This window comes from Balaenoptera acutorostrata, chromosome 2 (genome assembly GCF_949987535.1).
Source record: "Balaenoptera acutorostrata chromosome 2, mBalAcu1.1, whole genome shotgun sequence".
NCBI lineage: Eukaryota > Metazoa > Chordata > Mammalia > Artiodactyla > Balaenopteridae > Balaenoptera > Balaenoptera acutorostrata.
In genome coordinates, this window is record NC_080065.1 from 56,571,184 (window position 1) to 56,597,380 (window position 26,197).

Below are 26,197 nucleotides of genomic sequence, written 5' to 3' on the forward strand. Positions count from 1 at the left end.
ATAAAACAGTCAGGATACACATGTCCTATTGTGTTTCGTTTTCTTTAGAGGACAGTTAAAGAACACAATTAACAGGTTCCTCACAAATGTCCTTTCCTATCTGTCCCGGAGGAGAGTGGTGACAGGCATCCAAGGTTGTCAGGTGAGGTATAAAATCATCACCAGAGTTCTGGTGGCATTGGGGAAACCTCAAGAAGGAAAAGATGAAGGATCCTGTTTGCTTTTAATAATTGAGTCATAGTAATGTGTTTAGTAAGACCAAGACAGGACTTATCCAGTTCACTGAACTTCAACTTTAAAGGAAGGTTGTACAAAAAGTGCCTTGTCTTTCCGTGGAAATACTAGTCTTTGGTGAAAAGAGATTAAAGTGGTGTTCTTTTATGGCTACAGGAATCAATCCTTCCTTTTCCTTGCTCTTTCCCATCACCTGTCTCCTCTCGCCCTTTTCTCAAGTTGAATAATCACTTACAGGGAAGATGATAGGAGCTTACTGGTAAGTAGTGGAGACCTTCTTACCGCTGAGCTCCTGTCATCTTCCCTATCTCCCCCACTTAGTAGTCCCACTCCCTTTAGACCAGTGGTTCCCAAGCTTGTCTGCACAGTGGAAGCACCTCGGGAGATTCAGAAACTACTGATGCCTCCTCCCACCCGCAAGATTGTGATTTAATTGGTCTGGGCGTGGCTTTAGGTTTTGGAAATTATAAAAGGTCTTCCAGTGATTCTAATGTGCAGATAAATTTGGGAACCACCATTTACTTCCTCTCCCCAAACCTCCCTTATTCTCCACCCACCCTTCTGAGTCCATCCTTCCTTGGTACTTTTGCAGCACCAGCACCTTGAGTGTATGTTTGTCCATGTGATTTCACTCATCCCCTTGTATTTTGTCTGTTTTTTTCATGTGTATTAGATCCCATGACTATGTTCCAATGGAACTGAGTCTTTTTCCTCTTCCTATTCTCAATATCCATCTTAATGCCTAACCCATAGCAGCTGTTTAGTGATTGGTTTCTGAATCAAGGGCATTATATATATATATATATATATAGATAGATAGATAGATAGATAGATATAGATATATATAGATATATACTATATATATAGATATAGATATATAGATATAGTAATACAGTGATTTAAACAAGTTGATTCATGCACTTCTGACTCAGGGCATTTTTACTGCCCAGGTAGATATTTCTCCTTTACTTGAAGAGCCTAGATTTCCTAGTCTCCTATCTTTTCTTAAAGCGATGATAAGTATATAAAATTAAAGAAGAATATGTTCTCTTGTGTGGTATTAGCTTGTGTCACAAAAGCCAGCTTTAGATAAGGGGAAAAAGGAGGACTAAGCCTGTATTCAATAAAGTTCAAGGAAGGAAGTGTAGAGTGTTGTTGATTTCTAGGGGAAGAATTCCCTATTGCCTGCCTTACTTAAAGAATATTAGTTTATCTAACTGATGATAATCTGGTAAATTTATTGTAGCATTAAAAATGCAAATCAGTTACCAGGCTAAATATTCAGTGATGTGCCTAAGACTTTTAAAATTTTATATTATTTTATTAGGTGATAATGGGAGGCATAATTGTTAATGTTTGATTCTGGCAAAATACAATTAGTTTCTGTGAAACACATTGTGCCTTAATGATATCATTAAGATTAATGAATATAAATGAATGAGCTGGGGATTTCAAATAGCACATAGTGACCTTATATCAGCCTGTAAAACTTGAGATAGATTTCCTTGATTTTTTAAGGAGAATGCGCCAGAGCCCCTGCTGTATTTTCATATAGACTAGAGAGAAATTAAATCAGCTACCTTGGGAAGACTGTTGCATACTGATTTCAGTCTGTGAAAGCCACTGATTAGTTTTACTTTAAGAATTATTTTCAAGACCCCTTTTTAGAAACTTCCATGTCTTGTATATATGAAAGTGCATGTATATTTTGGTGTTTTTAAAAAAAATCAGGGTCCTAAATCATTGTTCAGTAAATTAGAGGTGACATGGTGGTGTCTATTCCAGATGTTCCACAATAGACATCTATTACATTTATAATTTAAAATATTATTAAGAAAGCTAGGCAAGTGAGTATTTTTCTTGGGCTAAGAGATGGAGAAAGGAACAACTGGGAGAGGCTGCTCGTCAAGGTCTTAGATGAGAGTCATGGACTAAATGTATAATGTGACCCCAAGAGTCATGGTATTTTGAGTAATGATGCGTGACTGTGTGTTCTCGTAGTGTAGAGAGAAACTCTGCCACTACAAAACGAAAACAAAAAACCCGATTTATTTGTGGTGCGTGTACTTGTAATTTAAGTGCTGTGTTTGCAGCATCCTCTTACTGAACTAGAGAGAGAAAGAGGCACTGTGTCATCAGGTAGTGCTTAATATGACTTCGTAAGTTTGTCTCCTTGGTCTGACCTTCAGTTAATGCTTCTGTTTCTCCCCTATGCGTGTGCATGTGTGGGAACGCACAGGTTTGGTTTTCTTATTTGTCTGTTTGAAAGTTTTACAGGGCAGCCCTTGCCCATGAATTGCTGTTGAAGTAGTGGTGGGAAGAACCACAAAAGTGAAGGAGGGAGGGGAGGTATTTTTGGAACGTGGCTACTATTTGGGCACTGGGACCCAGCCTGAGAAGCCTGAATTCCTTTGTTTGCTCTGCCTTTTTACTGTTTCCTTGACCTTGGGCTCTTCTTTTCACCTCATCGCCTCACTTTCCTTGTTGGTAAATTGGACCAGTCTCTTCCTTTTCTCCTTCAAAAGAAGCTGATGAGGATTAATGAGGTAGAATCTGGAGTACATTTTGTACTTCTCTGAAGAGTACATTTCAGGGAAGACAGTTAATATCTTCGTAGAGAAGTGGAACTCACGTTGCATACCATGTTAGATGATAGAGTTCCAAGGAGTACTTACTGTCCGTCAACTGAAAATGAATTTCAGGCACAGCCCCGTTTCTACTCACTTCTAAATCGGATGACGTGTTAGTGCAGGATGATGGAAAGAAAGGCAAACCAAATGTGAGGAGCAGTAGAATGACAGGATTCAGGGGGGACATCTGACTGCCACCTGCTTGCCTGAAAGAAAGCCACTTATTTTTAAAATCATTTTAATATGTACCTGTCAGACCTATTTGGCTCCTCAGTATTTGCAGAAGAGTCACCAGAAGTGCTTGGCTCTCTGTACGTAATCCAAACAAGATCAGAATGAGGTTCCCAGCAAAACTTCAGAATTAATCTAACCTGGAGCCTCAAGGTATAATAAGGTTCTAGACATGATCGTCAGGTTTAAAACAGCTTGCTCAAGTCTCTTCAGATCTATATCATAATTCATGTCAATGCAAATACAGAGACATAGAAAGAATGCTTGGTTACTTCGTGTATAAAATCCCATGCTAATTTTATTTAGCATGCTGTCTTTGGTCAATCAGCTTTTAAATTCCAAGGTGACTAGCTTGATTTTTCTTCTTAGAAGATTTTTCTTATCTTTTCTCCCCTTGTGTTTACTTTTTTTGAGAGGTTTAGATAGGTAACAGTACATTTAACCTAGAACTTAGTTTCTTGTCACTGTAGGATTAAAAAAGAAAAGTTTACTGCATGCGTAGCCTGAAAGTGCTTTTATAATCTCTGATTCTGTAGTTAAACTCAGAATATAGACAATAGAGTTTAAAATTTGAAAATAATCTTCATCTTTTATCTCTAGGTAGATCTCATCACTTTAGGAATAATTTTAGAAATATCTCTCTGTTTCAGAAGCTCATAAAATATCAGTACTTAGTTGATGCCAGGAGTATTATCAGGCATATAGATAGATTGACATACTCATGTCTGAAGCTCATACAATGGGCAGGCACCCTATGCTGGCGGTACGGCCAATGTCAGTTCACTCATCTACTCCCATCTCCATCTATATTAATATGAAATACAGGAGTTTGCTAAATGTTAGTTTACGGTCCCAGTGTTGGCTGTGTCATTTGGAGATGAAGGGACATAATTGAAAAAAAAATATTGGAGCTATTTTCCATTGTCAGATCTTCATAAATGCCCTCGATGAAAAAAAATGAAGTTGTATTACCCCGTTTTATTAGAAATGCTATATTTTGTTGGATCCGTGTGTTCACAAAGTAGAGAATATTTTCCTTCTGTGATTGATGTTGGGGCATTTATGAGGATAGTCTGCTATATTTCATATGTATATGAGGCTGTCATTGTTAAAATGTTCAAAAGAAAATTACGTATGTGATTTATATTTTATTATTTCCTCCTAGGATGTAATTTTTTCAATACCATGATTCCTGTCATATTGTCGGTGGTGATTTGATGGCTAATATGCCAGAAATAATTAGATTTAAAAAGGTGATGCAGATGTCAAGACAATATAGCTTTCTTGTGAAAAGGCTTAAGTGAGATCATGCATGTTACATTGTGCAAATCCCCAATTGCATACGTTGTAACAGTCTTCAGGATTACAGGCAGGATGGGAAATGCAGCTACATGCAGGAAGCCTGGCATGCAGCATATTTCAGAGGCATATGCTTGCTACTGACACCACCTGCAATTTTTGCTAAATGAAACGTGTTTTAGAAAATGCTACTCTTTGGATAAATTCAGACTTTGGTGTATTATCAGTGGGAAGACGTTAGATCCCCTCTTTTCTTTTGAGTGGGAAAATTCCTCCTCTCCCTAGAAGGCATCAAGCCCTTTGTTTTAGTCTCCTTGACAGGTTTAAAATTTTTTCTTTGGGGAGAAAAAGGCACATGCAATATGAACTGCATTTTTTTTTTTAACCTTTGTTGACCTTCAAGATTGAACTTTATTGTACAATTTTAAATGACCATTTTAAAATATAGGACAAGGTAATTTGTAGTTTCGGTGTTTGTTCCTGAGCATAGTATCTCCTGGGACTTTAAATGGAATGGAACCTATTTCTGGGTGTCTTTACACTTTTGGGCACTGACGACACTGGTGGTCCATCTCTGGTTCACTTGTTTGTTACTTTAATAAATAATGTTTCTGAAGATTAGACTAATGCTGTAATATCACGGTGTTAGGCGGGGATGAAGATAAGTGTCAACTGTAGCCAGACATTTAACCTGCTTTCAGAGTTAACACTGAAGTCTGCAGCGTGCTTTTCAGCCCCCATGCTTCAGCGCGTCCCTGGTGTCAGAGCGCTGCTTTCTCACTTGGGAGCATAGTGATGAGGAAGGGACTGCCGGGGAAGCTGAGCTTCGCCCCCAGCCTCTCCCGTGTTCCCGGCCCGGCGAAGGAGGCTTGGAACCAGGCAGGTAGCTGAGTGGCATGCGAAGCAGGTGCTCGATGAGATGCTAATAGCCTGGAGGAGGAAGGGGAGTTTGCAGTCATGATTGTGGAGTCAGTAGGGGAGGGACCAGGTGTCCAGAGTGAGGGGCACGGGCTGCTCCTACCTTGAGGACACTGGGACCAGTTTTGCAGTTTCCCAGCAGGTGGCCTCCTGCTCTTCCCAGCTTCCCACTGCTAAGCCCATAGTAATATCTTAATTTCGCAAACAAGAAACTGAAGCTCAAGGAAGTGAAGGGACTTTCCCCCAGCTACCTGAGCGTCTGGCTGCTAGAGCCTGCCCTGGGCACTGGCTCTCAGGGCAGGGTACTTTCTTCTGAGGATTCTGGGGAGTCAGGACTTCCGGAAAACGGAAGGAAAAGTCAGGGTTGGGACTTGCCCTCCCTTTCAGCTTCTCAGCACTGCCCAGGACAGCTTTGCCCTGAGTCATTTCACCTGGAAGGAAAGAGTGATTTACAGAGTGCCTTCAGTGGTAAATTCCAGAAAACGGAAGAGTGTCAGACTAGAGATTGAAGAGCTGCCAAAAGCCCACAAATTAATGGGGCTGTGTAGTACGCTGGCTCAACAACTGCAAGGGGGGGCCTTAGTTCTGTGGAATTCACTTGATTGTAAGTAAGTACATGGTATATTTAGAACTGTATAACTTTGGACCCAGAAGGGTGAAGAAGAGCTGTTCCAAGAGGGAAGCCTCTGGAGGCCCAGATGCATTTAAGAAGTAGAGCCGCGCCCCAGAGCTCTTCTCTGGCAGCCCTCTTCCTCCACGCACTCCTGCCCAGGGGCACCTTTCTCCCTTCCGGCCCCAAGGCGGCTGAGACCCTCCTCCTTTTGTCTTTTAGAGACACATGGCCAAGGAATCTGAGATGCCAAATGCTCTTTTCTGGTGTGTTCTGACCATTGACAGCTTAGAATGTGCTAATTTGCCTTTTGAAGCTAAAGAATCTGACACCTTTCACGTGTTCCTTTCACCTTGAAAGCACGTTTTCCTTCTCTGTTTAAGCACTAAGAGGCAATAGGGCGGTTAGGAACCCCAACTCAAGAGTCAGCCTGTCAGGGTTCTTATCCCAGTTCTGCCTTTCCTTAGCTGTGTAATCTTAGGAAGATGCTTAACCTCTCTGATGTCAGCTTCCTTATCTGTATAATGGGGATGATAATATAGCTAATTCATGGAGCTGTTGCAAGAATTCGATGAGATGGCTTGTATAAAGTACTTAGAGCCGTGATTGGCATATACTGTGTGCTCAATATATGTTAGCTATCGTTATTTAGAAATAAAACATGGAGGAAAGTAAAGTGCTAAAATTAAGAAGGATTTTAAATATAAGCACTGAAATATTTATATGTATTTTGAGCAGATCTCACAGTTACATTGGTCACTGGCATTCAGGGTTCTCTTTACCACTTAAATTGACACAGGAATAATAATATTCACGATAATGGATGCTTTATATACATTTTCATGAATGACCTGTTTCTTATTTGTAACTTTTTATGACCTTTATATTACCTTTTTAAAAATACAACATACTCATTGGCCACTGGCATTTATCTGTGAGTGGAAGACATAATCAATGACTGAATGAAGGGATTTATCCACTTGGCCATATTGGTTTCCCTCATGAATGAACAGAGATGTACAAATCCTTGGTCTGTTGTCTAAAAGCAACAGACAGGATATGGTAGTTAATGCATTTTGTGGGTACTTGTCTGTCTTGCTACGTAGTAATCGCTGCCACAGATACACAAAGCGACATTAAGGGGAAATCCCACCACAGATTGGGGCGATGGTACTGGAAATCACATTCCGAGCACACTGAGGACTCTGCGGAGATGAGGGATAGGGTCACAGCCGTGTTCTTACGACTCTCCTCCCCCTGGCAGATCTGGACAGGGAAGCCCCTGCTTCCACCAGGAACTTACCCTCTCACACCCCTCACACGTCACCTCCGTGGCTTTTGGATAAGTGGTCCAGGAGCCACAGGCTGAGAGCTGCTGGCAGGGAGTGGATTTAGCCAGTGGAGTGTAGTAGGTAAGGCTACGTTTGGAAACGTCCCCCATCTGTGGTGCTTAAAAAATTCCTCACGGTGTTCCTCACCGCCGTTTCCCAGTGCACATTCAGTTGCTGAAGAGTAGGTAAGATCAGACGGTGCATTTACTGTAGCGTAACCAATGTGGATCTAGAGTGGAGCGGTAACTGGTTCTTAAATTTGTGAGAAATATGTGACTGTGTAAATCAGGTGACAAACCTGTATCCTGCCACCAAATGACATTACGTGGACGTCAGTGATCACAAGACCTTATCCTTTCCCTTTGTGAAAATACTTAACCAAACGCTTCCCACCCCTCCCCTGATTTTTCTCACTCTGGATTTGGTCTTGTTTTTGTTTCTGTGAGCCATTTATTAATTAATTTTTACAATTAATAAAATTTGAATTTGGCCCTTATTAGAGTGTCCACAGATGCTGAGTATTCTATGAAGTAAATTATGCCTACGGTAGAGTGTGCATGAGATGTATCCACACAAATAATTTTTTTTTAAATCAAGTACTGTGAAGCTCCTGGATTTAGATTACAATTAATGACAAAGCCTACCAGGTTTTATTTGAATACACGTGTAAAAGCTATACATGTTGAGGTTGGTACTTTGTGAACTGACTCACAGTATTGTGAAAATATTCCATCAAGGTGTAAAATTGCAGGAAAACTGAGTTTATTAATGGAAATTAGACTAACTCCTAATTATTACCTGTGAATAGTGTCATCATTTGAAGTTTTTATTGCATTTTAACACATGGCTTATCTTGATGAGAAAATATATAGCAAAGGGTAAATGTAGCAATTTTCGTTTTACTGTTCCCTCTGCTAAGCCGTTATTGCTTGATGTTATTTTTCAGCAGCCTTTCATTTTTGTCCCAAATGTTTTTGCCTCTGGCTGGTTTTATTTCTTTAAAATGTATGTGTATCACTTCTCAAAGTGATACATTTTGACAGGGAATCGATATTTTTTCATACTAGATTTGATGGTGCAATGGTCATAATCCTCATCTTAGACTTAGTTAATGGTTGAATACTAACCTAGATTTTTATCTCAGAATATTCCTTTGTTAAGAAACATACTTTTCACCCTTAGCCAAGTTCCTTTTTATCACTCCCAGCCACCAAACAGGTCTAGGTGCCACGTGCCTAAGATGCACAGAACCCACTTATCTGGGACACACATCACCTGACTTTTTGTCACTCTATCCTCGAAACGTCTTCTGATAGCACTTCCAACCAGCTTACTTGATTGGCCACAGAAAAGATACTTCTGGGCTCTACTTTTTTTTTTCCTCCTGGCATCCTATGATCTTTATTTGAAGGGGAAAAGTCTTTTCCCTTCCTTTTCTCTAGTGGGAACTTGATGTCCTCCATCAGACCCCACTTTCTCTAGAAGGGCCAGCGCAACGAAGATCACAGCCCTCAGATCACAAGCACGTCTAAGGACACCATGCTCGGCTTTTGCTTTTTAAAAGTTCAGCTTCTTGGGTCGTGATTTGTTTTTCCTAAATTCAGTTAGGACTTTCTTATGCCTCTGTGGGCAGATAACAGTGACATCTAAGTTGGTAAATATATTCTGACCCCCTGCCAAGGCACTTTGTTGAAGACTGGCACTTCACATTCAAGGAGCTGTTTAACCTCGTCTCTCAGGAGGGTGAATTGAGGGAGAAAGGGCAACAACTGTCATTCCTTTTGTTTTCATTGAAGAGACCGGCCTTCCTTTTGCAGGAAAAGGTTAAAGTACAGGTGGGCCTGTCAAGGATGGGATCTGTTTCCACCAGCTTTGCAGATTCTCCCACAGATAGCACACTGATTCTTCCCTTCCACCCCTAGATTTTCTTTTTTTTTTCCTTTTTTTGTCCTTGAATTTAAACAAAAATATGTAGTTTTAAAAAATCTTAAAAATCTTTTGTGCTAGAATTTGGGGGTACATTTTGGTTTGAGCAACAATCAGGTTTGTGCTTTTTCTTTGCTTTTAGAGGTGGCATTACTCCTCCACCTGAGAACAAGAACAAAAAAACTCTCTGGGGTTTTCTTCCTTTAAGTGGTATCAAATGAGCACGCCTAAGTGGAAAAAATACCCTGATACCCTTCTCCGAGGTTGCGTCTGCGAGGGAGGGGTGACATTTCTTGACAGGGTTTCCCTTTGTATGTCTGGAGATGTAGGCAAAGATGTTTTGGGAACATAAAATGCAATCAATTTTCCTCCGTGGTTAGATTCATAAATCCCTGAGCTATTTTTAATGACATAATCTAATCAATTGATGGCAAGCCTAACAGTGTGTTGACAGCCAGAAAGAGACGGAAAGCTAGTGTAATAGCAGGTGGCTGGGTAAGGAACCATTTTTCTCTTCCTTCCCCACCCCCCATGTTTAGAAATCGCTAGTTATCTGGATTAGGTAAAAAACAGAAATTACCGATTTTTTAAAAAAAAAATTATGTCTGCCTTCCTAACTACCTTTCTTTCAAGAAAAAAGGACTGTGTAAGGGATAAAGTGAAGGAAGAGGTAATTCTGAGACAAACTACAGGTAGCCCTAGTGTCTGCTTCTCAGGACCATACTATGCTCTCAATTTAAATATCTTTAGAAGAGAAATCAAGGGGGAATAATTTATTATAAATTGGTAGCATCGTATATTGTTACTCCTGTGCTAGGCCAGTAATGAAAACTTAATATTCATCTCTTGGTTGCTTTGAATTGAAATAAGATGAGGATGAGTGGAGTAAACAAGCTGAAACAGACTGTGAAATTGCACATGATGGGAATCTTTTTTTTTTTTTTTTTTAGTTGCTTCTGGACTAGAAATAGGTTACTATTCCAACTAATGATGGCTCTTAGAATTTCTTCTCCCATTTTACATTTTGGTCCAGTATCAACAGAACGAACGAAGTTGTTATCACAAGGGAAATTAAAAATCTAAACTGTATCTTTGGGCTAGGAATCGACCGGCAAGGTATTTATGTAAATGAACTGGCTTTCACGCTGGGATGGGTAAGGTGTTCCACCCGCTGTGGCTGGAGAACAGCCGCCCTGAGCCCTCTGTTTTCAGGTTTTCCGGCAGCGTGTGTGTTCTGCAACATTTCCTTTTCTTTGATGCCATCAGAAAAGATGAGCGCCAGGCATGGTGGTGCTGCTTGGCTGGCCAGCTGTGCCCTAGTTTCTCACCATCCCAGTCAGCAGCTGCCTTTTACAGAGGTGTCTGTCACCGCTGATTTACTTAGCCACCTTGACCTTATAGTTGCTTCTGAAGGGGGTTGACCCGAGGCCACTGCCGAAAGCCATCTTCTGGTCACCTGGAATGCCAGGGCCAGTATTTTGAAGGAGAAGAAAAAAAACAGGACTCCCGCAATTTCCTATCTACTAGCAAGAGGCTCCTCCACCTGGATGGATGCATTAGGCGTCTGAGCCCACTTGCTGCGCTCTCCCACCGAACTGCAAGCATCCGTGATCCCCGAAGTTGCTGGAGTGAATAACTAAGCGGGACCAGCTGACCCCGGGCTCCAATCAGCTAGAGCGTGATGTAAGTGTTTAGCAGCTGCTGGGCTCTGAATTAGCGTGCTGAAGTAGAGGTAGTACAGCATGGCTAGACTGTTGTGAGAGGCTCAGAGAAAGCGGAGGGGGAAATGGATGAGTCCAGCATTCTAAGACGAAGAGGGCTCCAGGTAGGAGATCCTTCCATTCTTGAAATGTAGGGTTGCCAGTGGCCAGCCGTGGAGGATTTCAAAGTTCCCTTTTCATTCCTTTACTGGGCACAAATATGTGCACAGTTCTTAGCAACGTGAATACGCTAAGTCTCTAGTTACAGAGCTAAGTGACCCATCACAGGGTTCAACGAGAAAGGCTCTTTTGTCAGAGACAATAGATGCGACTTTTAGCTTGAGACTTTGTTGGTTGTTTGTTTTTTTTCTGCTGGCTGTTCAAGAATAGTTAAATCGTGGCTGGCAGTGACATCTGAGGAGCCGGTTGGGCATTCTGTCAGAAGTCGGGGAAGTCTGTCGAGGGCAGCAACTCCGTTCAGTTCTGGGAACACGGGACTCAGTTTTGTGTCGGGATCAGCCCGTACGGCAGGCAGCAGCGTCTGTCTGATCGCCTGGCAGATGTGTGCAGCTGCTGGGATGTTTCCTCCTGTCAGTGAGATGAAAGTTTCTGCTGGCAGCTCAATCAAAGTTCCCTGTAATTTGTTTATGTTGAGATGAGGAAAGATATGTGTCTTACTGCCTTGCTTTTTGTGCCCAAATTTCTCTAATTTAATGACTCTGACTTTAGTATACAAATGTATTCCAAGTCAAAACTTGGCAGATCAGAAAACTTGGAAAAAACATCTGCTTGGCCGTTTGTAAGTTTCAGGAAGCCAAAATATGAATATGTTCAAAATTAGTATGTTTAACTCCTTGATAACTCTTTTTTCCTGTGTGTAAGTGGTAGTTTTCTCTGCGAAAGGATCTAATCATTAGCCATCGTTAAACTCTCATTCATTATTTTTGAGATTAAAAAAAAAAGTGCTTGGGAAGACCGAATATACGGCACATGTAGAAATGTTTCAGAGATTCCTTGATGGTCTTTGACTCACAGCTGGGCTAGCTGTCTGCTTTTTGTTTTAAATGTCAGTTACTAATACTAATATTATTCATGTTACTCTAATATTATAATAATATTATAGATAAACTAAAGGATTATTTGTAGGTAAACAAAAGAGGGATTAAAAAAGTTGGGGTTAAATGTCATCTATTGTTCCAAACCTAAGTAAACAGACTGACTCTAGTGATTTTCAGTGTGGTCATTGTTTTGAATGTACAGTGTAGTTAGTCACTGCTGTGGATTTCCTTTTCTTTGTTTTCATCACATCTATGAAGTTCTGGTAATGCACAGCTGTTTGTGTGGATTCACGTCCTCTTTGGGGTCGCTGGTTAAATATGGAAAGACTCTTTGTTAAAAAGATGATAAACTCTATTAAACTCCTAATGGTTCAGATTATTACGATGTTGATGGCAATTCTGCTGAGAGTTTTCTCTTTCCTTTAATTCATTTTAGATAATTTAAAATGTGTTTTTGATAAGAAACTCTTTTTCGTGGTTTATTTCTGTAATACATATCATCACAACTTCAGAGGATATGATTAAGATATATGGTGCTTTTGAGGGGTATAGATTTCATAGAACTTCTAATTTTAGAAATAAAGAAATCATTATTGTGGCTATTTAAAATAATGAAGCTATTTTCTAAGATTTGCAACAAAACAAAGGAAACATTGCTAGTTAATATAGTACTTAGACCATTAGATCTTCGTTGTACTTAACGTACTTTTACTACACCTGCCATATTCTACTATATAATAGATAAAGAATGTCTGCTTTCTATTTTAAATGAAATAAAACTCTCCACATTGTGAGAAATAGTAACATAACAGTGTGTAAAAGTTCTGCCACCTCATAGTTACAACTTTATTTTGGCTTAAACAAAGCCTATTATTCTTTTACTCCCATTATATCCAATATTTATTAAAAAAGACATTGCACATACAGAGTAGCTGTTTTAAGAAATTCCAATATTAGGAAACTACTTACAAAATACAAGATGTAAGTATACATTTGTATTACAAATGATGTTGCTGTAGAGTTCTTAAGAGCAACGCCACCTGGTGAATTTAGAAATTAAGTTAATTTACAAATACATACTACTGTATATGAAACATTTCAACATGTAAATGAGGTATACATGTAGTGAACCTAGGCTGAAACTTACACTTTTGTATGACTGATTCTGACTGTGTTGCTAGGTAATCTTGAGCAAGTCACATACCCTCTTGGTGTCTGTTTATTCTTCTGTAAAATGCATGCTGTAACATGACTTTTGAGTGTACTACATGGGAGATAGGCATAACTGAATTTTTTTAAGTTAAAGGTCATGTGATAAATACACTGGAATATAGAAGGTCCTCAATAAGTATTACGTTGTTGAAAGCAAAGATGATTTCTATTCTTTATAACATTCCATATCATTACTAGTCAGATGAAATAGTTATGTTTTTATTCCGTATTTGTTGTTTGAATTTATTTTTAAGTTAGAAGAATCACCAATAAAGACAGTTAGCATTATTTACAGGGGTCATTATGACAGAATATATTACCTAATAATAAGAATCTATTGGCCTGTTACACTGAATAGATGCTTAGTGTTAGATGCTTAGAATTGGAACAGATCTGTTTTTTAAATAACTTAAAGCCTTGTGTCAAAAATATGGAGCATACGAATATTATAATTCTCTAAAATTTAATTTTGCAATAATTCAGAATGTGTTTAGAATAATGCAGTGTATGTTTAGAACTTATTTTTAGAATTTCAGTACCTCTCGCTCTTAAAACACAGGCCTACTAGTGGTGTTTTTAAAATTTGGACCTTGAAAAATGATTTTTAGTCAGAACATATAATTTCTCAAGGCATGACTACCTCATAAAATGGCAACACAACTTAGTTGTTCATCTTAAGTGACTGCACGTTTCCATCTTTTCTGTGGACTGTATTAATATTTCCAGTACTACTGATAGCACTTCAATCACTGCCTTTGAAATGAGAATGAGAGAAAGAGGTCCCAATGGCTTCCCCTGTTAGAATCTGGAAAACTTTTCAGATTGCATCTCCAAACGTGGGAAATTCTGACGGGTGGATGGGCTTGGGCAGACTTTGGACTTGGGGCAATTTGAATTTCTAGACAGGTCTAATTTGTCAAAGGATAACTGGCTCCTTTCGGGCCTAATATCCCTTAAACAGGGGTCATATTTTTTAACTGTCAGGGAAATTAATTGTTTCAGTGATTTCCGTTATGTGTTTCCGTTTTATTTGTTTTAATGAAAGTGTCCCTATCCCTAATGTGATAGATCCCAAGGCTGGAGAAAAATGAACAACGGACATCATTAAAGCAGGAAGAAGGCACTAAAAGAGGGAGGGGTATCTCAGAGAGGCCTCCTGTGATCCTTTCCTGCCATTCTCTTGTGCTTTCCTTTGCTTGGTAGCATCTTCTGTTGATTTCTCCCCTCTCCAATTAAATATTACCATTTTAGTCCACTGTCACGTGCAGCTGGAATGTTAAAAAAAATTTTTTTTTCAGATATGACGAGGTTACCAACTAAATATTTATAATTTAGATTTCTAGATTTGTGTTTAGGTTTCTGTTTTGTTTGCTTCTCTTTCCCCTATACCTGATCTCATCCCCCAACCTTATTTGAAACAACAACGAAAACCTAACATTCTTACCTTGGCCTAGGCTCTGATTTTCCCCTGGCCTTGGTCTGGAATTCAGTTTTAGAAAACAGAGAAGACTCTTCTGGACTCTTACATTCTGACTGGGTGTCAGCAGTGCTTGGATGTAGGTTATTCCAGTCACAATGTCTCAGTGTTTCTTCTGTGTTAACTTTAATGTGCTTATGGATGTGTTTACACTCACCTGAACTTAATAACAGGATCATTACGTGGGAGTGTTACCCTGGTTCCTATTATTTGAAGACTCTGGGTGGTTACAGGAAAGAAGTCTAGTTAGAGGATTATAATAGAAACACTTATGATAATTACACTTTGGGATAAGGTACTTTTGATCTCCAGAGGTTCCAGAAAGGCACAGAGATGACTTTGGGACAGAAAGAATCAAAATGGCACGTGAACTTTTGGTAGTGATGAGTACCTAATCAATGAGACCCGTTGTGGTCACATCCAAGTGGTGTTTCTTATCCATTGAAGGAGTTGAATTTCTGCCTCTGAAATAGAGATAGAATACTGTAGTTTTAGTTTCCTGATCCACAAAGGGGTAAGGATGGGGTGCCCTTAAAATCTTATGTTCACTCAAATTTCTATTTTGTACTCTAAGAATTGTTTTCATAACAAACTTCTTTTAAAAACAACATCAGATAAACAGGTTTGAATACTAGCTCTTCTTTTGCACCTTCTCATTCTCTGGTACAGCTGTTAATAAACCAGAAAATTGTCATCTCTGTATTTCTGTCAAGGCAATACCTGTTCTCCAGGTCATCCCTTTTCCCACCTTTGACTTCTCCGTCTCATGCCTGCAGTCACCAGCCCCTGTCAATTCTACATTAAAAATACTTCTAGAGTCTAGGCAGCCTCTTTCACACCTAAATTGTCTGTATTGTCTGGTACCCCTGTGTCCAGGTCCTTCTCCATTCCATCCTGCTTGTCGCTGTAGATCCCCACATCAATCCCTGGTTTAAAATCCCCACTTTGCATCATCTACTCGAGGATAGAGTAAAAACGCACCTGACTCTCTCTGGTTTAGCTCAGTCTACTCTTCTGGTCTCATTTCCAACTCTGTGCCTTCCAAAACCCCGTTCCATCACCCCCTCTCCAGACTTGATGTATCCCCTTTACCTACAATATCCTTTCCTTATTTTCTCCAATTCTCCCTGCTCATTCGGGACCAAAGTAAACTATAATTCTTTCCTGAAATTTTCCATAATTACTATGTTCCATTCTGAATTTTATAATAGTCATTGTCTATTTTACTTACTTGTGCACCTAATCCTATTGCGTGATACATTATTTTAAAATTATTTGATTTGAGTGTCTTATAATGAAACTACAAACACATTGAGGCTTAGTGTCCAGTGACAATGAGTAGCTCTGTAACTTTAGACAAGTTTCTTAACCACTCTGATCTCTGTGTCCACAGCTGTAAAATGGAGACAATACATGCTTAAAGACTGAAGGCAGTTGTAAACCTTTAGCACAGCCTCTGGCATGTAGTACTTATTCAGTTAACCTTAGTTCACTGCCCTCTGGATCGGCACAGAGCCTTGCATAGTGTGATTTTAAATTGAATGTGGGTATCAGGTGGGCCTTAGGCAGTAAAAAGATGGTGAGCATGAGTTGGATAATTTGAGGGGAGTTTATAAAAGGGATGCTTTAAAAGGTGTGGGCAGGGTGTAGGCAAAGTTTAAGGATCTGGAAGCCACAGGGAGCCATTACCTTCACTAGGTCTGAAGGAGCGAGGGAGGGAGCAGTTACAGAACCTGGAGATGGAGAAGGCAGGTGACAGGTACCGTAGGTGAGGGACACAGACCGAAGTGACTCTGCAGGGAGGTGGACGGGGACATCTCAGCCTTATTTTTCTCCTTCCTTCTGCACTCTTTCCGGTGCTCCCTATTAGCGAAACCCAACAGAAACCAGAGGGGCACAGGAGCCCCCAGCCGTGCGTGGTCCATGCATCCGAACGCCAAGGCCCAGTATAGGGTGGAGAGTAGATCTGTTTGGGCAGCGGAAGTACATGCAGCATGCTTATAGCACGCATGTGTTTTACTGCCCCTTGCTCTTAGCAGTTGCCAGCCAAAGACAGTGTTCAACTTTCATAGGCACAGATCTCTGGGGCCTGAACTGAGTTCAAGCATTTGAACAGATTCAGAGCTGCTTTTTTTGAAAAGTCATGGCCCCCAACCGTTTCCGACTTTTGTGTAATGATGTCTTTCCAACCAGGCTCTTAATCCTCCTGGGAGAATATTAGTCCTTCCCCTTCCACTGAAGCACGTGGGTCTCCTTTGAATCAGTCATGCAGCATGCCTGCACTTCAGGTCCTGCAAACAATCTCAATTTTGAATCGCTCTGCTCTGCAGACCCTGGCTGAGAAGTGACGGGTGAGAGCAATAGCCCAAGAGATCTCTTACCATTCATCTCCAGGATTCCCTGAGCTCTGCCTTCCGGCAGGTCCTATCACACGTAGACTGTCCATCCGAATTACACCTTCACATTATGTCCTTGGCTTTTATTGAGGGTCCTAAAAGAAATGGCTCTGAGTGAACATCTTTGCACTTTTTGTAAAACTCCCCTTGAAGCCTTATCCATTATGTTGTGCATTGTCTCTTATTCTGTATTACGCCCACATGATAAATTTGCTTCGAGGTCAGTACTCAAAAAGTTTCTTCCTCTCTAGGTGAACAAGTTTGCTTCTATAATCAGATAATGAGAGCTGGCTTGGTCTTCATTTTTGTCTTAGCCGATCAGGACAGGGTTTCATACTCAGTTGCAATAGTTTGTAGATAAAATGAGCCACCACTTCTTCACGGTTTAGCTCTTAGTTCCTTCTTTTTAAGAATTGTGTGGTTTCATTTATCATAGCTTTTGAAAGTCTTAAGTTGCCTGAAAATATTTCTCAAAGTAGGTAAGACCTAAAAATTTAATAACGTTGCATTTGAAACAGTGAATAATGAATAATGTCAGAAGACAAGAAAAAAAGACTAAAAGACCAAATAATCAATAAACTAGATAAAATATAAAAATCAAGAATTACATGAACTTACAAAGATCAATATGCAAGCAGGGATCAATAATTTTATTGTTGGCACCAGAGTCTAATGAAATCAAATAGGGTGTTGGAATTTATTTGAAACTTACATTTTAAATAAGAGTAACAATAGATTTTTATTATTAGTTTTTATAAAATCATCTATTTTTTTAAATTAAAAAAAATTTTTGGCTGCATGGTGCGGCATGTGGGATCTTAGCTCCCTGACCAGAGATCAAACCCTCGCTCCCTGGAGTGGAAATGTGGAGTCTTAACCACCGGACCGCCGGGGAAGTCCCATGATAGATTTTTAAAGTGTCCTAGAAATCATACATTTGTCTTGGAAGCAACCAAAAGCATGGAGATTGGCATCCAACTTGTGAAACACATGTGTTAGAAGACACTATTGCCATTAAAATCATGCTTTTGACAAATATTTGATGATATGGGCAAAAGCTTGACAGTAATGGCAAGGGAAAGAACAGGTTACTAATCTGTATACATAATGTATGTACAATTCTATAAAAATGTGTGTGTGTGTGTGTGTGTGTGTGTGTGCATGCGCGCACGTGTAGGATAGCCCTGTGGGTTTTGGAGTATTTAAGACCATCTTTGCCACTAAGCTGTATGGGCTCGGTCAGGCTGGTTAATTCCTCACTGGTAAAATACACTTATTTGCAGAATTATTGAGAATGAATTAAAATGAGGTATGAAAAGGCTAAAAAATATCCATCATATCTAACATTTATGAAGGACCTATTTTCTTTTTCTTCATTATCATCATCTAAAAGCAAGAAACTGCACTAAAATGTTAATTTAGTATATCTTGACGGTGGCACCGTAAAATGTTAATTTATTATATCTTTTTTGTTTAAATTTATTATATCTTGACGGTGGCACCGTAAGAATTTTTTCCTTGAACTCTTCTATAGTAAGCCTGTATTACTTTTATAATCAGTTGAAAAAGTGGTTTTGGTGGCCAATTTTTAATTTTTTTGTTTCATTGTCTAAGGCAAAAAAAAACTTTATACCACTCAGTACCATCAATAAAAGGCTCTTAAAGCTGTTTTTTATCTTGTGCATTCTTTTGGCATTGAGGAAGGTAAATCAGTTCCATGGGATGCCTCACTCCAAACCTTAGGCCAGCAGTTCAGTGAGGCTGCCCTTTTGAATCACCTGGAGAGCTCTCTAAAGCCTAGGGCCTCGAAGCAGTCCACAGCAGTCTCTTGGTGGTGTGTAGCCAGGCTTGAGACCCACTGCTCCTAGGGGGATCACGTGCCCAAGGAACACCTAAGTCATGGCATATACCACTTCGGTATCCCCAAATGCAAGGTTTGACAACCTTTAGCAGGTGTGCTAAACAGCTTTGCCTTCTTTCTTCCAGTGAGACTGGGTTTTATTTTTAGGGAGAGGTGCATGAAGGGGATGTATACCCATTGCATTTGTTTCTTGACTTCCCAAATAATGGCAGAGGTAGTAATGTGAGAGCTCAAACCATTAACTAACCCACCTTGGGGAACTGTTCTTACAGTGGTGTGGCTGGAGGGAGCCCTAGACCTTTACCCCAAAAGGACCCAGGGCACTGGCAGTGTTCAGGTGCCGTTTTACATTTTTTAAATCGCTGGCACACATGGTTTGCCTTACGAAGCTACCTCCAGGGCATGGTAAGACAGTTGCTTTGCGCCTTGAAACGTTCTAATGTTAAAGACGACAAACGCCTGTGATTTGGAACCCTTATCATAGATACTCTTCAGTAAGGTACATGCTTGAGTTCTCAAAACACTTGCAATTTTACTTAGATTGTGTTTTGATTCAGGCAGTCAAGAAAAAAAATTCCATTCTCTGCCTTTCTTTCAATTAATGTATAATAATAATAATAGTAAATAAGAGCACCAGCAGTATATATTGAACAGGTTTGTGTCAGAGGACTGAGTGTTGTGTCTTAAATCTACACCCTTGCACTTTTATCCCAGGCTCTGGCAGTCCAGACATGAGTGGAGTATGGTACTGACCTGTGAGGGGTTTATAGTATGGTCGGGGAGACAGCAGTTTCTGCAACAGCAAGTACCGTAACCCCTGTCAGTCACAATGCATGGGCACTGGAGGTGGCTGGTGCCCCGCTGTGCTGTAGGAGGCTGGGAAGGCTTTGTGGATGGGAAGGATTTCTGCCAGATGATGCTGGATGAACAGGTACTGACTAGGCGAGAAGGGTGTTCCAGGCAGGGGGCACAGCTGCCTGTGCAAAGGTGTGGTGGCCACACAGGGCGTGTCCTTTTCAAGGTGCTGCAAACAGTGCATGTGAGAAGCAGGAATTGATGAGCAGAGTCCCAAGAATACCACCATATTGAAGGGTTTGGACTTTAGAGTAAACAGTAGGAAGCCACTAAAAGGTTTCACTTAGGGCACAGAAATATTTTACCGACTGTCAACCATTAATGAGTAGTGCCTGGGAAGAAGCCAAGAACAGCGAGGAGGTTAGAAATGGGGAGGTAAGAGATGCTGCTGCTGGACTGAGATGTTGGCAGTGGAAGTAGAGAAAAGGCAACTGAAGGTACCATTAATAGGACTTGATGACCTGTTGGGATGGTTGAGAAAAGAAATGGAAGGAGCTGGAGGTGACTGTCAGGTTTCAGGCATAACAAGAAACAAATGAAAGCAGGAAATAAAAATAACGTGGATGGTGAGGTGATTAGTTGGTTCTGTGCATCTTGAGTTTGCAGCACCTCTGGAAGCTTTTAGATAGAGATGCTCAGTAAGCAGCTGGATGTATGGGCTGAAACTTCCAAAGAGAGGTCAAGTCTGGATATAGATTCTGAATTCATCCCCTTTAAATAATTAATTGAACTAGACTGTGAATAAAGAGAGAACACAATTTCTCTCGAAGTAATAGATTTCCACTTGAATAGTTTTCAAGAATTACCGATGGACCTTGAGTCTGTCATACAGAGTGAAGTAAGTCAGAAAGAGAAAAACAAATACCATATGCTAACACATATATATGGAATCTAAAAAAAAAAAAATGGTTCTGAAGAACCTAGGGGCAGGACAGGAATAAAGATGCAGATGTAGAGAATGGACCTGAGGACACAGGGAGTGGAAAGGGTAAGCTGGGACGAAGTGAGAGAGTAGCATTGACATATATACACTACCAAATGTAAAATAGATAGCTAGTGGGAAGCAGCCGCATAGCACAGGGAGATCAGCTCTGTGCTTTGTGACCACCTAGAGGGGTGGGATAGAGAGGGTGGGAGGGAGACGCAAGAGGGAGGGGATATGGGGATACATGTATACGTATAGCTGATTCACTTTGTTATACAGCAGAAACTAACACAACATCGTAAAAGCAATTATACTCCCATAAAGATGTTAAAAAATAGCATAAAAATAATGTGTATTTTAACACTTATTTTGCAGGACTGGTTAAAATTACATAGAGAGCAAAGTAGTTTTATGGTTTAGTGTCAGGCCTTGAAACTAATGTATCCAATTTTGAAGGGGTGTGTGTGTGTATTTCTGCAAATTGCTTCCAACTTTGACAACTTGCCCACAAGTCTTATTCCAATACCGTTTTGAAAAGGCAAAATGAAATATCTCAAACTGGAGGCTGTAATGGAAAAGGAAATTCATTCTTAAATGAAGATGATGAGGTTAGTGCCATATTGCTTGAAACAGTGAGTGAATTTAAAACCTGAGTGAGATTACATCAAATCCAGGCAGGATTTTTGTTCCATTTGAGTGGAATATCCGTAATTGAAGATAGGGGGTTCGACCAAGAAAGACACATGGCATGTGTACAATTTTATCAATTTTCTGATACAGTGGTTTCAATTTGTGTATGTATACACAAAGGCATTAAATCACGTTGATTACTGAACTTTTTTTTTTTTTTTTTCATTTTGGCAACAAATGAAGATCCAAACTTGACTTTATTAGCTGCAGAATTTTGTGAGTTCCTGCCTAGTAATTTAGTATGTTGAGGACATGGAAACTCTCAGGAAAGTGGTGGGGAGTTAGAGGTAGAATAGAATGTATTACAATGAGCTAGAAATGATTGTAGAAAACGTTAAGTATTTTTTAATGGATTTTTTTTTTTTTTTTTTAGCTTAGTGCTCAAAGTTAGTGAGATAACAGCTAGGTCTAGAAATATTTCATTTTATAAGATCTTCATCATAGTGATATTTTTCATTATGAGATACTGATAGTTTTATATTTTCTAATTGCCTCTTGTCTCAATTTTAGCATTGTCATGAAGGTGAAGATGGAATAATACATTGATTTGACTATTCACACTTTTCCATTAAAACTTTATTCCAAATATAAATTGTTAGGCTCATAGATTCATTTTCCATTAACTGTTTAGCAATCCAAACCAAAAGGCATTATGATAAATACAAATTGAATTTAGATAGTGTGATAGATTCAATTATGCTCTTAATTTTTCACTTCTCTGGAATAGAAGGATACATTTACTCCCTTGCCCAGGGAGTGGCCTCATGGACGGCAGGGATACTTTCCCCCACTTGACTTTGGGCTCCGCTATGTGTCTTACTGAGCTGTTGGTGAATGTGTCACAAGCAGAGGCTGTTGAAATATGCTTGTGTGGTTGGCCTTGCCATCCTGCCCTTTGGTGATCTACCGTGAGAGGAGCATGCCCTGGGTAGCCCTGCGCATTTAGCCTGGGTCCCAGAATAAACTCTGGTGGAGCTGACCTATATAATCCTGCAGCCAGAAGCCAAGCCCAGCAGACCCATAGTCTACCTGCAGACCTGCACATGGTTATTGTTGTTAGTCACTAGGTGTGCGGTGGCTTGTTACCGAGCACTGCGGTGGCAGTGATAACTCTTACAGAGGGCAAGCTTGTGTTGTGTGGTTAAGAGCAGAGGCATTGAAGCTTTTAGTTCTGTTTGAATGTTGACCCACCACCTGCTGGCTTTCCTCTCCTGGGCTTTCTTCTGCATTTTACGTTTGTCATCAGTAAAATGAGAATATCACTTACCTCCCAGGAATATTATAGAAATAAGATGTATGCATGTCAGTTACTTTGAACAGTGTCAAGCAGATAGTGGTTACTGTGTTTGTAGACAATTGAGCCTTCCTTCTCCTCTGTTTGCCTTGCTCCATGTGGCTTTGCCACATCCTAACTGTGTGACTCTGGGGCAGGTTAAAATTTTTCTGAGGCTTAGTTTCCTTTTCTATCACATGCACATACTAACACTTACCTGGCAGGATTTTTATGAGGACTACAGCAAAGGTAGGCAAATATCTTAGTCAGTTGAGGCTGCTCTAACAAAGCAACGGACGGGGAGGCTTAAACAGTGGACATGTGTTTCTCACAGCCCTGGAAGCTGGGAGTCCAAGGTCAGGCTGTCAGGGATTTCATATCTGATGAGAGTTCTCATCCTGGTGGAGAGATCCCATGTCTCTTCCTCTTTTTATAAAGGCATTAATCCCATCATGAGGGCCCCACCATCATGACCTAGTCTCACCCTAATTATTTCCCAAATATCCACCTCCAAATACAATCATATTAGGGCTTCAGCATTCAACATATGAATTCGTGTGGGGTGTGGGTCGAAGGACACAGACAATCAGCCCATAGCAGGAACCATGGCTAGGCGAGTCAGTACTTAGTAAAAGTAGCTTTTCAGAAAATAAAGGAACCAAACTGCTGCAATTTGAAAGACATATATTGATAACATTATTCACATATGTAATGCCTGTGTATTATACTTTTGCTCTTCTGGGCATTAAAAAAATAACTGCTTTGAAATAAGGAGATTTATAAAGGGCAGGGAGTAGCTAATGTGGAGTCGGTAAAGGCTTTTGATGGGAGGACTGAAAAATGCTAATTAGAAGAGACAGCATTAGAGTGCATGGATTGGGGTGGAATGTGGAATGACAGGGGGGTTCGTTTATAGCATGTTTATATTAATCAGTGTAGCAGAACTGGCATCCAAAATGCCTTTGTTTTAAATGGACGAAATTTGCTAAACTTAACTTTTTGCCTGCTGGAAACCGTTCTGATGTGTTGGGTCTCAGTCTTCTGATATTTGCCTGTTTTTTCCTCTTGCTGTGCACTGCCGTGTCTGTTTCATTTCCGTGTGTGTGTTCTCTGACCACAACAGCATTAGCTCCTGGCGTTGTATGCTTCTTACCCAGAATTTGTTCCATAGAAAACCTGTGTCCTCAACATACTTGCTTTGAATCTGTTTTGATCTGTATCAGCTGGAATAAGTCTTGAGCTGCTGGGTATTAGCTTCTGTATGTTCCTTTCTCCAGAAGCTAATTGACTGATTTGGGGTGGAGGAGAGATGAGAGTCTATACATCTGACCAATTTCACAGAGCTTTCCTTGCAAGCTATTGAAATGCAAATACAGGCTACACTTAGAGTCTCTAAGAATTCACACATGCAATTCTTTGTTTTCTTCTGAAAAATAAGCATTCAAAATTCATGCACATTCTATTATTCATGTGCTATACATTTAGGTTCTGCTTGTATCCCGAGATAAATCTTATCACCATTATTTAAAATTTCATGAATGAAACTTTGTATCTCTAGTGCCACACTAGCCTAGACAACTTGACCCAATCAAAATAATTTGAAATGCAACACTTAAAATGAGTTCTTGTGTGTGTCTGTGTATATGCATTTATGTATATACCTATGTCACTGCCTTATCTACAGCTGTTTTTATTCAACTCTACTCTGTATAAATGGGTAAGAACTCAAAACCTCCTTATGGTGTTTTCCCCAGAAAAACCTGAATCTTTAGTATCTGCTGCTTATAAGGCTTCCATGAGATACAGCACTGATGTCAAAGCATTTTTTCTTTGTTTGATAGTTGTCACACTGGTGGTCCTGAAATGGGAGACTCTTTTCCGTGCTGTCCATTCACCTGTATTTTCAAAGCAGTCATCCACTACTTTTCATTTGTCAAGTACTTTAAAAGAATATTCTGTGTCAGCAAGGTAGTTACTCTGTCATTTGATCTGCTCTATGTCTTAGCCTTCCTGGAACAGTTAATAACCTCAAGAATCCCTTTTTTCCTAAGCGGTGGTCACTTTACCGATGACACAGGAGAGAATGATTCTCCCAGCCAGGTCCAGAGCCCTCCCACCCAGCTTCCTGCCTAGTGCCTCTGGGTGCTGGGACCAGCTTTCTCTGACAAAGCCTTCCAAGCCTGAGAGGCTGACCGTCCAGCACTGTGTCTGAGAGAAGGAACACAGGCTTGTGCGCCGTCCCTTGTTAAGTCTGTGTCCTCATAGAGGAATTTTGGTGGTAGTTGGAATTTAGCTTTCTCTCACCTTCTGGGAGCCATAGGAAAATGGACTTTATTAGTTCTCTTAGCGCTCTCGAAGGTTCTGTAATTTCCAAGGAGGGTCAAGTTGTTCTGGGAAAATAACAAATGTTCATGGGAATTTTGACACAAAATTGAGCCTGGGTATGTATCAGTGTCCATGCTTAGCGCAGAAGAGAGTTGCACACATTATTGTGATTGGAAACTCTTTCCTTCTTCGATGCGTTATCTCAGTTTTCAGCCTTTTTCCCCCCAGGCCCTCAGATTTGTTTCAGTGGATATGCTGGGGTGGGCAGTGCTGGTGGTGAACAGTGGCGGCATCATTCCCTGCCTCTGCACCAGCAGAGTGTCTTTCATTATAATAGTCCTTCCCGTCATTGTCAGATGCTTTCCTTAAGTTGTTCTAAACTGAAAAGTGGTGTGAAGTCTGGCATTCATCTTTAACAGCTGCTCCCGGTCGGGTGTGTGTGTGTGTGTGTGTGTGTGTGTGTGTGTGTGTGTGTGTGTGTGTGTGTGTGTGTGTGTGTGTGTGTGTGTGTGTGTGTGTGTGTGTGTGTGTCTCAGTTAGGGACTATGACCATTTAAACCTTCAGACCCACACTTAATCTCCTTTCCTTTTTTTAAATTAAAAACAGCCTTGCTTTGGACATAGTATAAGAATATTGATTTCATTTGAGAAAGTATCTTTGAATTTTATATTTCTTCACTGTAAACAGTGATTGGCTACATTCTTCTAGCACCTTTTTCTCTTCCTGCAGTTAACTTACAATCTTTAGGAAGTGTTTTAACTCTTCATAATTGCACCAGTGTCATGGGAACATTCAGTCACTTACCCAACAGATATTTACCATGTGTTTTTAATTTGTGCAAAGCTGGGGCTACAAGGATAAAAAAGATCTAATTCCTGTTATCTTCTGGGAGTTTATGACCCAGAAGTAGAGAAGGCAGACTAATAACTAGACAATTAAATGCAGAGGGATAAGTGTTATGATGGTTAACCCGTCACATAGTAGGTGCTGACTGGCTGGCTGGCTGGCTGGACGAAGAGGGTGAGTCTGTAGGATGCCATGGGAGCATATAACAAGACACCCAGCGATGGGGTTATCAGAGGCATGACATCAGTGATGGTGGTTGGCCAGTGATTTCTGTTCTGCTCATGTTAAGTTTCAGGAAACTCAAGGGGAGATGTCTAGTAGACAAGAAGGTTATGTAAGAGCTTGGAGAGATAAGGACAAAAATGGCCTGGAGATAGAGATCTATGTGGCATTATCATA

General features: G+C 40.3%; 1 protein-coding gene across 7 annotated transcripts in view; it reads left to right on the plus strand.

Annotated features, from left to right (window-relative positions):
- MAST4 (microtubule associated serine/threonine kinase family member 4) overlaps window positions 1-26,197 on the plus strand; it is a 569,167-nt gene that overhangs the window by 226,499 nt on the left and 316,471 nt on the right. For 2 of the 7 annotated variants that reach the window (XM_057539995.1, XM_057539996.1), the window contains exon 1: window positions 10,951-11,004. The exons of 4 other annotated variants lie outside the window; for them this stretch is intronic. In XM_057539995.1, the coding sequence (XP_057395978.1) occupies window positions 10,966-11,004 (39 nt within the window). In that variant the 5' untranslated portion in view covers window positions 10,951-10,965. Of the gene's footprint in view, window positions 1-10,950; window positions 11,005-26,197 lie in introns of those variants that run through there. One more of the 7 variants, XM_057539998.1, reaches the window with a different exon arrangement.